The 12,019-nt window shown below is 36.0% G+C and overlaps 1 protein-coding gene across 1 annotated transcript; it reads right to left on the bottom strand.

Moving 5' to 3' along the window:
* Positions 1-1,087: 1,087 nt before the first annotated feature.
* Positions 1,088-9,158, bottom strand: LOC128854781 (ras-related C3 botulinum toxin substrate 1). Its single transcript, XM_054089177.1, has 5 exons — positions 8,851-9,158; positions 4,339-4,454; positions 3,974-4,206; positions 2,843-3,003; positions 1,088-2,782 (listed from the first exon to the last, which is right to left on the bottom strand). The coding sequence occupies exons 2-5, from the start codon at positions 4,452-4,454 to the stop codon at positions 2,705-2,707; spliced, it is 588 nt and encodes a 195-aa protein (XP_053945152.1). The 5' UTR covers positions 8,851-9,158; the 3' UTR covers positions 1,088-2,704.
* Positions 9,159-12,019: the final 2,861 nt, after the last annotated feature.

The following is a 12,019-nucleotide window of genomic DNA, read 5'->3' as shown; positions in this document are numbered from 1 at the left end:
AAAATAAATTAATTAAAAAAAAATAAATAAAAAACAAAAAATTAATAAAAAAAATAATAAAATAAATTAAAAAAAAATATATATAAAAAACAAAAAATTAATTAAAAAATATATATGTATATTCCAAAATATTACTCACTAAATTTGCATACAAAATGTTATTGAATTACAACCATGAGTGTTGAAATAAAAAATAAAAAAATAAGTTTCGCTTTTCACTAAAAAAAAAAGTTAGATTAATTTCCATGAAGTGATAAAAATCCTTTTTATTTGGTAAGTATGAATGTGCATGCAGATGCTCTGTGAACCAAAAGGTTAACTGGAACTTAGTACATGAGCATACAAAGAGTAAAGCTTCGAAAAGTTGAACGAAAGTTTTGTAAAACCTTCCGATTGTCCTTAAAATAGTTTCAGTTTTGTTAAGCTTGTCATACAAAAATGCTCCAAAGATACAATATTACAAAGATATTATTAACATAGAATCTATATTTAAATCTGAACATATCGTTAACTTTAAAATTAATCTTATCAAAAGCCTCTATATAGCGAAGGGAGCCTATAAATTTTTGGACAAGCAAAACAAAACAAACAAAAAAAAATTTTTTTTACTAAACGAGTTTTCTTCAAATATCGTAATCGGGCAGTTTATGTAATGAAATTTCGAGTGAATTTCAACGCAATTGCTAGAAAATTTCAATTTCAATAAAATTCATTCGGATTTGAATTGCAGAACTTGCGCGAATGTTGAGGTTTTAACAAAGAATATAACTAAGTTGGAGGTCTCATAATGGTATTAAGTGCTACTTGAGGAGTGCCACTTCAACCATTTCACCTACCTACCTATAACTAAATTGTGCACATAACGAGGTTATATCAATGTTCGAATGTGCTTCAAAAATGTATTTATTTATATTTAAATTTATTTATTTATATTTAACTCCTATTGGAGCGTAGGGTATATCCATAAATAAAGAAATAAATAAATAATGAATAACTAAATAATAAATTATTAAATAAATATTTATGGGAGACATTCTACGAGTATGCTGTTACAACAACAAAATGACCAAATTAATCAACTGTTAGCTTTTGTTCATTTCACTTTATTTACTTGAATATATATTCGCTTCGTTTCACAGTAACTCTTCTCGTCCATTTTTTATACGTATCTTATTAAATCTACTTCACTGCCGTCACTTTCTTTATTTTTGATTTTTTTACTATTATTACAATATTATATAAAGTAAATATGTGTTTATTTTTCTCTTTTTCATTATACTCATACAAAATTACAAATAACATTCAAATACATGTTTCAAAATCTTTGAGGTTACAATTTCAAAAATTTGTATTCAAGATGTAAAATATTATATTATAAAGTTGGAGTAGTGAATGAGTGTGTCAATGCAGAAGATAGAGGAGAGATTACATATTTTCTGCTATTTGAGTTAATTTAATTGTATTCGAGTTGCGAATTTTCAATAGATTATTACATTATATCTTCACATTTTAAATAGTAACTGTTTAGCAATAACGAAATCATAATACGTACATATAATAAATAGAATAAGGACAAATTAAAAAAAGGGTTATATTAAAATATACATTTTGCATAAAACAGTCGTTAGTGTTTAGTTGCGGCATACATCTTTAGTACATACATACATATATCTAAACTAAAATAATAATAATTTGAGATTAACAATATAAAATGCATAATTGAGTGTTATAGCTCACTGCTTCAGAGCGAGAGAGCAATGAATGCAGTGATTGTTCATTAGCTGAAATAGTTTTTTTTTTTTTAACGAAACTAAAATCCTAATCGTTTACTAATAAAGAGGAGATTTGTGCAACAATCTATAGATGTATGTAAAAATATGGACACATTTAGAAAAGAAAATGAGGCATTAACTAAAGTGGGTTATACAAATTGGTAAGTCACAACACATAGTGACAGTTTCGTTTGTCTAAGCTCAAGTCGGTATCCCTTAAAGTGATCAACCATCTATTTATTTGTTCAATATTTTTTCTTATTTCACATCTTTCAATATTTAGTTCTTGTTTTAGCTTCCGCATTTTTTCTTCCTTATTAATCAATTGACTAGATAAGCTATTTTTCTTTGCCCAGATGCAGTCTATGACAAATACAAACCAGTTGTGTGGGTGTATTTATACACTTAACTGCCTTGGACAATGCTTCTACGGATACACTATGTTTAAATCAAATACTAGCTGCGTAATTTAGCTGCTAAAAGTTTACTTAAAGGCAGATAATTTTTGTTTTCTTTTTTTAATTATATCTGCTCCAATCGAAAGAGCTGCAATTGTAGAAATTCGATTCAAAAAACGCAGCACACGGATATATGATTAATGGCAAATTGATATTGTCGTCTGGAGTCGCTATTTCCATAGTTTTGTAAGGAAGCTAAAAGATTCGTGACTTTGCAGACATTGAAAGAAGGCTAAAAGACTTTTAAAAAACAAACACAATTGCACAATACATTTAACAAGTTGTCGATGCCTTCGAAATTGATATTTGTCGACTTTTTACTTATTTTAGTTTGTTAATAAATATTCGAGCTGTTTTTGCTTAGATGAGTTGACTGCTTGATTGTGTTTGTGTATGTTGCAAAGGTATGTGAGTGATTTACTTTTCTTTTGTTAATTTTGGATGTTTTGGTTCACTATAGAAAGGAGATATTTCTTACATAACTATACACTTTCGTTGACGCCGCTTTTGTGGTTCTGGTCTGAGTACAGCTCTCACTGCTTCTTCAAACACCTAAAAGGAGTACATTGCTATAGTATAATCAATTTTAAATATTTCACCGCTGGGGCATACCTGTTTGAGTCCCCTTTGTGTGAGTGCAGAACATTCCATATACTTGACGGCGCGTATCTTATTCGCCAATTTTTGTCCCTGCTCACGTTTTAACGGTGCCAATCCCTGTTCGGATAGCGCGCTGAGGGTTTCGCGATCATCGCGTAAATCGATTTTTGTGCCTAAAGAAAAATTCAAATTAGTTTAAAATCCACGATTTAATCACAATGTACAGGGTGGGTCATATAGCGTTTGCTTTTTGAACCACATATTTTTTTGAGAATGGTAACCCAAATGACATGTCAAATGTGTTCATATTTTCTTTAAGGTTTGACATTTACGAAATGGGACGCTATACGCTTGAACAAAATTGGAAAATATTGAAAACCTAATTATTTCCAAAGTGGTGAGTCTTCTTCTTCTTTTCTGATTTTCACATAGGTGGCTACGTCAATAAGCAAAATTGTCGGATTTGGGGCTCAGAAAATCCACACGTTACTGTAGAGAAGCAAATGCATCCACAACGAGTCACTGTTTGGTGCGGTGTTTGGTCTGGCGGCATCATCGGGCCATTTTTTTTCGAAAATGAGCGAGGAGCCGCGGTTACAGTAAATGGCGAGCGTTACCGTAACATGCTCAACGAGTTGTTTCCAAAAATTGAAGAGGATGACATGGACGACATTTGGTTTCAACAGGACGGTGCAACTTGTCACACTGCCAAAGTTACACTCGAACTTTTGGCTACTGTTTTTGAAAACCGAATAATCAGCCGAAATTCCGATATCAATTGGCCGCCTCGGAGCTGTGATTTAAGCCCGTTGGACTATTTTTTGTGGGGAGCCATTAAGGACAAATGCTATGCGAACCATTCAGAGACGATTGATGCTTTAAAACACGAAATCGAAGTTGCCATTCATGAAATTGGAGCCCAAACAATCGAAATGTGCTTAAAAATTGGATTGATCGAATGGCCTACTGCAAAGCCAGTCGTAGCAGTCATTTGAACGATATTAGTTTTCATTCATAAATGACAAAGTTCAATCTTCAAAATAAAAAAAAAAGTTTGAAAAAAAATTGATTATTTTTTTTTTTTTTATAGCCGATTCAAAAAGCAAATTTTACATGGCCCACCCTATACTCTATCCTACTAACCGACTAATATAATCGGTGCATCGGGGCAGTGATGCTTGATTTCTGGATACCATTTCGATGTGACATTTTCAAATGAAGATGGACTGGCCACGCTGAAGCATATAAGAAATACATCAGTTTGTGGATAGGAGAGCGGGCGCAGGCGATCATAGTCTTCTTGACCCGCCGTATCCCATAAACCAAGTGAAACTTGTATTGTGTCAACAGTCATTGGCGCAGAGTAGTTGTCGAATCTAGAAAACGTAACAAAGAGAAATTATAAAATAAAACATACAATTATAAAAAATATACATATATGCATACATACATATGTATGTGATATGTATTTAAAAAGCATGATTTTTGTCTAAAGTTACCGCACTTACACTGTAGGCACATATTCTCCGGGAAAGCTGTCTGTGGTATATGATATTAACATACATGTCTTGCCAACGGTGCCATCACCAACGACGACACATTTAATGGGTCTTCCTGTCGACATCTGCAATATGCGCAAGAGGCAAAACGGAAAATACGTTAAATATATGTCTGTATAAATACCTATATGTATGAATGCAAGTTGCTATGGCCAGTAAACATTGTGTAATCAAATAAATTAAACTTCAGTTACAGTAGCTGGGCAATGGTGTTTTTGTTGTTGTTTAAAGCGGTAGAGGAGGTGGTACATTTAATTAAATACAATTCGCCACTTAAGCATACATATCTCCACTTTATCGCTTGTCTTTTCATAGACTGTCAGAATGCGTGTCGCTAATGTGTCAGCGTTGGCGGCAATTGAACAAGTATACATACATACATACATGTGAGTAAGAGTGATAAACATGGTACAATTTTTATGCGTGAACAACTTATTTCCAACTTTTTACAAACAACGAGGTATTTCTTGGCAATCAGGGGCGCATATATGTGCTTATGTACATATATATCAATCAGCATATGTACGATGGTATATAAAATATCTAGTCTTAAAGAGAAATGTTTGCAAAAATTATACCCTATGATCAAGAAGTACCGGGTATGTTTAATTTAAACGAACCGCGCACGTGGGAACCGGTCCATTTTTTGTTGGTAGGACGGTAAGACACACTAAGATGCTGTACGTCGCAGACGCCCGGAAATGTGGGCAAACAATTCTTGTGAGTTTTGCATGATGATAACGCGCCATCGCACCGAGCCCAAATTGTGCTAGATTATTTGATCAAACACTAACTAAATACCATCGTGCAAGCACCGTATTCACCTGATATGGCCCCGTGCGACTTATTTTTGTTTCCCAAGTTGAAATTACCACTTCGTGGAAGGAGATTTCAGTCGATAGAGGAGATCAAAGAGAATGCGACGAAGGAGCTGCAAGCCATCCCTTCGTCGGCCTACCAGGGGTGCATGGAGGAATGGGTTAAGCGTTGGCACATGTGTGTTTATTTAAACATTCCCGGTACTTTTCTGATCATAGGATAAGTAGACCTTTTAGATAGAATATGATTCTTTTATGAATACTGAAGGCAATGCAGTGCAAGAAACAGCTGCTTTCATATTAGCGAAGTTGGATAATGTACCATTTTTAATGCGGAAATAATAAGTAAGTTTCATAATTCTGTAAAAAAACCAAAAGTTCTACAGAGGATATAGGTAATTGCCGCACCATATACTTTCGTTATAAGTCTTATGGGCCCCCAAGACCTGAATGTTCACACAGGGGATGTTTGAGGATTTTTTCAATATCGCATAATCAGTTCTTTTACAAGATCTATTCTTACAAATCCGTTGCCTTTGCACTGCAAACTACGGTCAATACTCTCCTGTGTGACATTCCTCCCAGTTCAAGAAACGGCAACTGAATCTATTCTTTGGAATAACATAAAAAAACGTTTTACTATGATTGATATTTAATTTTTACTAATAATGCCTTACTCTGAAATATCTTACTGTTTATACGGCTTCAAAGATTAAGCGTCTGGGTGTTCTTCATAGTCCGATTTGAGGGTGTTAATGCAAGAGCGATTTTTTATTGGTATCCCCTTCACATAAATTCGGTTAAGTACATAAAAACGGCTTAAACTGTAGGTCCAACCTTTTATAAAACAACATCAAGACGCACACCATAAGTAGTAAGAGGAGCTCGGCCAAACTCCCAAAAAGGGTGTAAGCGCCAATTATATTATGTATTTAAATAAGTAATATATGTATATGTATATATATGAAACGTAACTAAAAGCCCTTGTCTTAGTACAGGCTGATTACCAAATAGTCTGAAGCCTATGCTTTAACTGACCCCAAATAAGGTAAGCTAATAGGACTATGAATAAGTTCGTTTCGGTTTTACAACAGATGGCGTAACTTGATTATTATTCCATCGATCCACATTTCCAAACATTCATTGGAGAGCTACTGTCGTAAGGCACAAACGTCAGTATAAGTTTTTTATTTGAAGCGTAAACAACAATATTTTTACCACACTTGAAAATGTCGAATTTCGTGCCAAATAATGTGTTTTTGCGGGGAATTCTTCTTCATTATTTTAATATGAAGAAAAAAGCAGCCGAAAGTCATCGTATCTTGGTGGAAGTTTATGGTGAGCATGCTCTATCTGAGCGAACGTGCCAGAAGTGGTTTGCACGCTTTAAAAGTGGTGATTTTGGCTTGGAAGACGAAGAACGCGAGGGTGCGCCGCCAAAGTTCATGGATACCGAATTGGAGGAATTGCTCGATCAAGATCCGGCTCAAACGCAAGAAGAGGTTGCAAAAACTTTGGGAGTTGATCAATCAACCATTTCCAAACGTTTAAAAGCCATGGGAATGATCCGAAAGGTAGGCCATTGGGTGCCGTATGAATTGAAGCCAAGAGACGTTGAACGCCGTTTTATGGCATGCGAACAACTGCTTCAACGGCACAAAAGAAAGGGTTTTTTGCATCGAATTGTGGCTGGCGATGAAAAGTGGGTCCATTACGACAATCCAAAACGTCGGGCAACGTATGGATACCCTGGCCATGCTTCAACATCGACGTCGGCGCAGAATATTCATGGCCTGAAGGTTATGCTGTGTATCTGGTGGGACCAGCTGGGTGTTGTGTATTATGAGCTACTGAAACCGAATGAAACGATTACGGGGGATGTCTACCGACGACAATTGATGCGTTTGAGCCGAGCACTGCGAGAAAAACGGCCGCAATACGCCGATAGACACGACAAAGTTATTTTGCAACATGACAATGCTCGGCCACATGTTGCACAAGTGGTCAAAACATACTTAGAAACGCTCAAATGGGATGTCCTACCCCACCCGCTGTATAGTCCAGACCTTGCGCCATCCGATTACTATCTCTTCCGATCGATGCAACATGGCCTGGCTGACCAGCACTTCCGTAATTACGATGAAGTCAAAAAATGGATCGATTCGTGGATTGCGGCAAAACCGACCGAATTTTTCACAAAGGGAATCCGTGAATTGCCAGAAAGATGGGAAAAAGTAGTAGTAAGCGATGGACAATATTTTGAATATTAAATTTGTAACCATTTTACGTCAATAAAGTTTCAAAATTTCGAAAAAAACCGCACGAACTTATTCATAGTCCTATTATATGTACATTTAACCACGTTCTACATACTCCTAGTGCTTAAGGATATTTAATATAAGCAGTAAGTTCCGAATAATGTATTTAGTTGTTCCATAGGCTTATGCTACATATTTATACACGAAATTCTTTGAGATCGTTCTTATGTTGCCAGCTAGAAATATATAACGGCAAATCAGTCGAGACGGCTTCATATTGCCAAGCAACTTATATCAGGATATCAGGGATCAGAATAGAAACGCCACGGTCTGCATACGCTTTTACTTATAAAATTATAAACGAAAATCCTTAGTTCATGTCGTTAAAGGCTGTGCGCAATAGATATTTAAAAATGAATGATTAATAGTGAAATTGCCCCTTGAAAATTACTTAAACAATGAGAAGAAATGTTTCAGTGGGTATTCGCAAATAAAGCACCTAAAAATTTTAAAGAATAGCACAATCCATGACTTTGATATACACAGAACTGCATCCAATGCAAAAAATTCAATGAACCTCAAAACTGCTATTAAATCTAAGCGATAAAGGAAATAAAAACACACCTACATAAACAACAAATGAGAAAACCATACACTAAAAAAAACTCAACAAATCAAAAGAGTAATAAAAACTGAAGAATAATGGGCATCTGTTTGAGTGAATGGCTACAGACACTATGGGCCACCGGCGACATGATTCGCAAAACTTAAAAGCGGCACATCCACCGAAATAGATACTATGTATTGTAGGGGAGAGGAGTTAAGCGCACCGCCCTGGACGCTAAAGCATAATAGTGCCAGCGACTGTAGTGGCAGCGATGTTCTATTTCTGCCCCCGAAACTAGCCGTCATGCGGAGGGGGAAACCTAGATTATTGCCGGCCAAATTTTCTATTTTCGTAACGAACGCAATTAATTTAGTATCGGCGTCATAATCATCGCCACTGTCACAACGTAGTACCTATACCAATAGTTATGCCAACAACATCAACCACAGAGAGCGCCACGAAGCTACAGAGGGTAGATGGCGGAAGCGACAGTGTGGCACCAGCGTTTTCATTCCAGCCTTTCGTAGATGATGTGATTCAATGTGATGTGCTCGTTGTTGTTTGTTAACGTCAGGAGTGTTTAAGATTTTTGTTTTACAAAAGTGCAACGCTCTTCTGGCCACTTCACTAGAGATATTTACAATTTTACCATATATGCACATATTCAGACCAACCGTCCAGGAGTGGCACACCGCTGCAGCGCGCTGGATGCAGTCACCTTACACATTCACAGAAACGATTGCATATAATTCTTTTGTCAGGCATTTTTTCTTATTACCTTACTTCTGCAACACACTCAGCTCCTCCCCAGCACAATCTTTTGTTGTTTTCCTAATCCACTTTTTGCGTGCTGCTGCTACCGCTTATGGTACACTCTTTTCACTTTTCCCTTCTGTTTTGTAACAATACGATTTTCTTGTTGCCTTACTCAATCACTGAAATTATTGGTGCCAGTAAACTTCGTTGCAAATACACTAATTTTTATTTAATTTCACATAGAATATCGTATTAAAATAAATGCTGCTGCAACTTTACGCTTTGCTACTTTTTTTGTTTCTTAAACTGCTTTTGTGCTTTACTTTATCAGTGCCTCGTTTGAACTTTCCATCCGTGTGCACTCATACACGCACATTTACACACACCCTTTTCTTCAGACAGTGCTGCCTAGTTATGGGTATCTGGGAATTTTGCTGAGGGATTCTAGAGAATGTTTTGTGGAAAAATAACTAAATTTCTATATTCTAGTTACAACAAGATGTTATTTAATTGCATTTATTATTATTCCTTATTTTTTAGTATTCGCATGATACATTCCACTAACTTCCAACAAACATTCTCTGTGAGTACTCAGAGTTTAGGGTTTTCTTCCGTTTTATTGACTTCTTTTTTATAATTTGCCAGTCGGAATTAAGGGGTCCCGGTGGTATAGATCTCGAAAATGTATATTTTCAGGAATGTTTTTTTTAAATAAAAAAGAATTAAAAACGATATATAAATTTTTTACGCTTTTCATTTAACTTCTTTTACATACAAAAAAAAAAAAAAAAGAATTTTATTAATCAGTATGACTGTTGCTATGTCCCGCTACTAGGATAAAAAAAGTCGCCGCGGAAGTAAAACATGTAAACCATGAAACACTAAAACCAGATAAATGTATATACATATATTTTTTTTTTTTTCTTGGCCATGTATTTTAACGCGGAGTTTTCAAAATGTGTAGAATTTGCAAGTTAGAAGGCGGAATTTTCAAATAGTAGAGCTTGGATGTTAGAACGCGCGGTGTAGAAAAGGAGCGTTAGAACACAGCACGTATTGTTGAATACACTCATAATTGTTAGATGTGTAGATTTTACATTATTTTTATTTAGTATTTTTTAATTTGGATAATTACACGTGTCAGAAAATTACGAGATTTCTATCGCAGTATTACAACCTTATTTAGTATAAAAAGCCATATTGGAAAATCTGCAAATGCTTTATAAGCAAAAGATTTAACAAGAATGTATTCAAGAGATTCAATATAATTACAAAAAACCTATTAAATTTGCAAATATTGGAAACATGTTCGGTATTTTGTGAGTAATTTGGAAGACAACTAGCATCGATCGCAAGCATTCAACCTATCATCGCATATAATAATAATATTCAAATGGATAAAGTGTACGAAATGTATTCAGTACAGAACTTTTCACGACTCAAGTCCCGCCTTTTAAAATAACGCCAACTTTTATGGATCTTAAAGGAAAAAAATTGGTTGAAAGTAAATCTTGTGATGCTAAGGAGCCAAGGTGGTCGCTTCTTAACACATCAGTGCCAAAGACCTCAAACCTGATTCGAGCGAAGGCAGGGCAGACGCCCAGGAAGTGGTCCGCCGTCTCATCTTCCTCTTCACAAGCTGGGCAGAGTACACTGTCTGAGATGCCTACGTTTTCCATGTGCTTCGCCCACAGAAAGTGGCCCGTCATTAGTCCAACCAGCTGCCTGCACTCCCTTCTGCTTAGTGCTTTGGACTCACCCCTCAGAAGTACCTCGGTAATTCCTTATCATACTAGTTGTGCTCGGCTAAGTTGAAATTAAATATTTTCCATCCCGCCGTACCAAAGATAGCATCAGGTACTCTGTTAAAAGCTAAAATATCATGGCGTGATTATTTTATCATGCCTTAAGGGACCAGTAACCAAAAACCAAACATTTTTTGTAAGTATCAGGTCAGTCCAAAGTTCGTGCGTTTTTTAAAGGTGGTTTTAAAATTAATAAAAAAGATGTTTAAAGTATTTATTAATCAATAATATATTTTGCTTCATTATTTACAATGCCTTCCCAACGTTTAGGCAAATTTTTAATTCCCTGCTCAAAAAATTGTTGGTCCTTGGAGCCAAAATACGCTTCGATATCCCTTTTTATAGCTTCTTTTGAGGAGTAGTTCTTGTTACTCATATGGGATTGAAGTCCACGGAAAAGATGATAATCTCAAGAGGCAATATCCGGAGAGTATGGTGGATGCGGCATTAGCTCCCATCCGAGCTCGTTCAGCTTGCCTAATGTTTGCCTTGCGTTATGAGGCCTTGTGTTGTCGTGATGAAACAAACTTTGCGTCTATTCACTAAAGACGGTAGATTTTTGTTAAGTGACTTATTCAGGTTTGATAGCTGATGGGAATAATAATCAACAGTTATCGTCTGGTTTGGTTCCAGAAGTTCATAATAAACAATACCGGCCATATCCCACCAAATAGACAGGCGAATCTTCTTGGGGTGAAGGCCATCTCTAGGGGTCGGTTCTGGTATTTCATCTTTATCTAACCATGGGCGTTTGCGAAGACGATTATTGTAAAGGACCCATTTTTCATCACCACCAACGATACGGTTACAAAAACTTTCATTTTCAAGCCGTTGCAGCAGCTGAGAACACACATTCACTCTCTGCTGAAGGTTGGCGACGGAAAGTCTATTCGGAACCCATTTTCCCAGCTATGAAAACTTTCCCAATTGAACCAGGTGCCTGTGAGCTGTTCCATGCGATGAATTTAACCTCTGAGCTATCATATCGACTGTCAAATTTGGCTCAGCTTCCACGAGTTTGAGCAAGGCGTCGGAGTTAAAGACTTCAGGACGACCAGCGCGCAGGGCATCCTACACGTCGCAGTTACCACTTCGGAATTTTGAAAACCGCTTTTGTGCCGTCCTTACACTCACGGTATTCTCTCCGTGAACAGTGTTTATTTCTGCAGCAGCAGTTGTTGCATTTTTACCGTTATATTCCGCGAACAATTTTTTGTATGCAAAAATCATACAAAAGTGAAATTATGGGTAAAATACGCACGAATTTAGGAGATTATCCTTGTTTTTTCAAAATGTTTTGCTGAAATTCAAATTACGAATGAATGATCTTGTACCACGGCTGTATAAATATATCACGGGGTTCAACATAATATTTTTTGTTTATCT

The sequence above is a fragment of the Anastrepha ludens genome, chromosome 2, assembly GCF_028408465.1.
Source record: "Anastrepha ludens isolate Willacy chromosome 2, idAnaLude1.1, whole genome shotgun sequence".
Classification (NCBI taxonomy): Eukaryota; Metazoa; Arthropoda; class Insecta; order Diptera; family Tephritidae; genus Anastrepha; species Anastrepha ludens.
Note: the sequence above shows the minus strand (reverse complement) of the source record. Positions and strands in the feature narration are given on the sequence as shown.

What these genes read in the sequence shown, in the direction of transcription:
- LOC128854781 (XM_054089177.1), bottom strand. Translation starts at nt 4,454, where the DNA reads ATGTCGACAGGAAGACCCATTAAATGTGTCGTCGTTGGTGATGGCACC. An exon ending in GGAGAATATGTGCCTACAGT is followed by an intron (nt 4,207 to 4,338) that starts GTAAGTGCGGTA and finishes TACGTTTTCTAG; the next exon opens with ATTCGACAACTACTCTGCGC. An exon ending in TGCACCGATTATATTAGTCG is followed by an intron (nt 3,004 to 3,973) that starts GTTAGTAGGATA and finishes ATTTTTCTTTAG; the next exon opens with GCACAAAAATCGATTTACGC.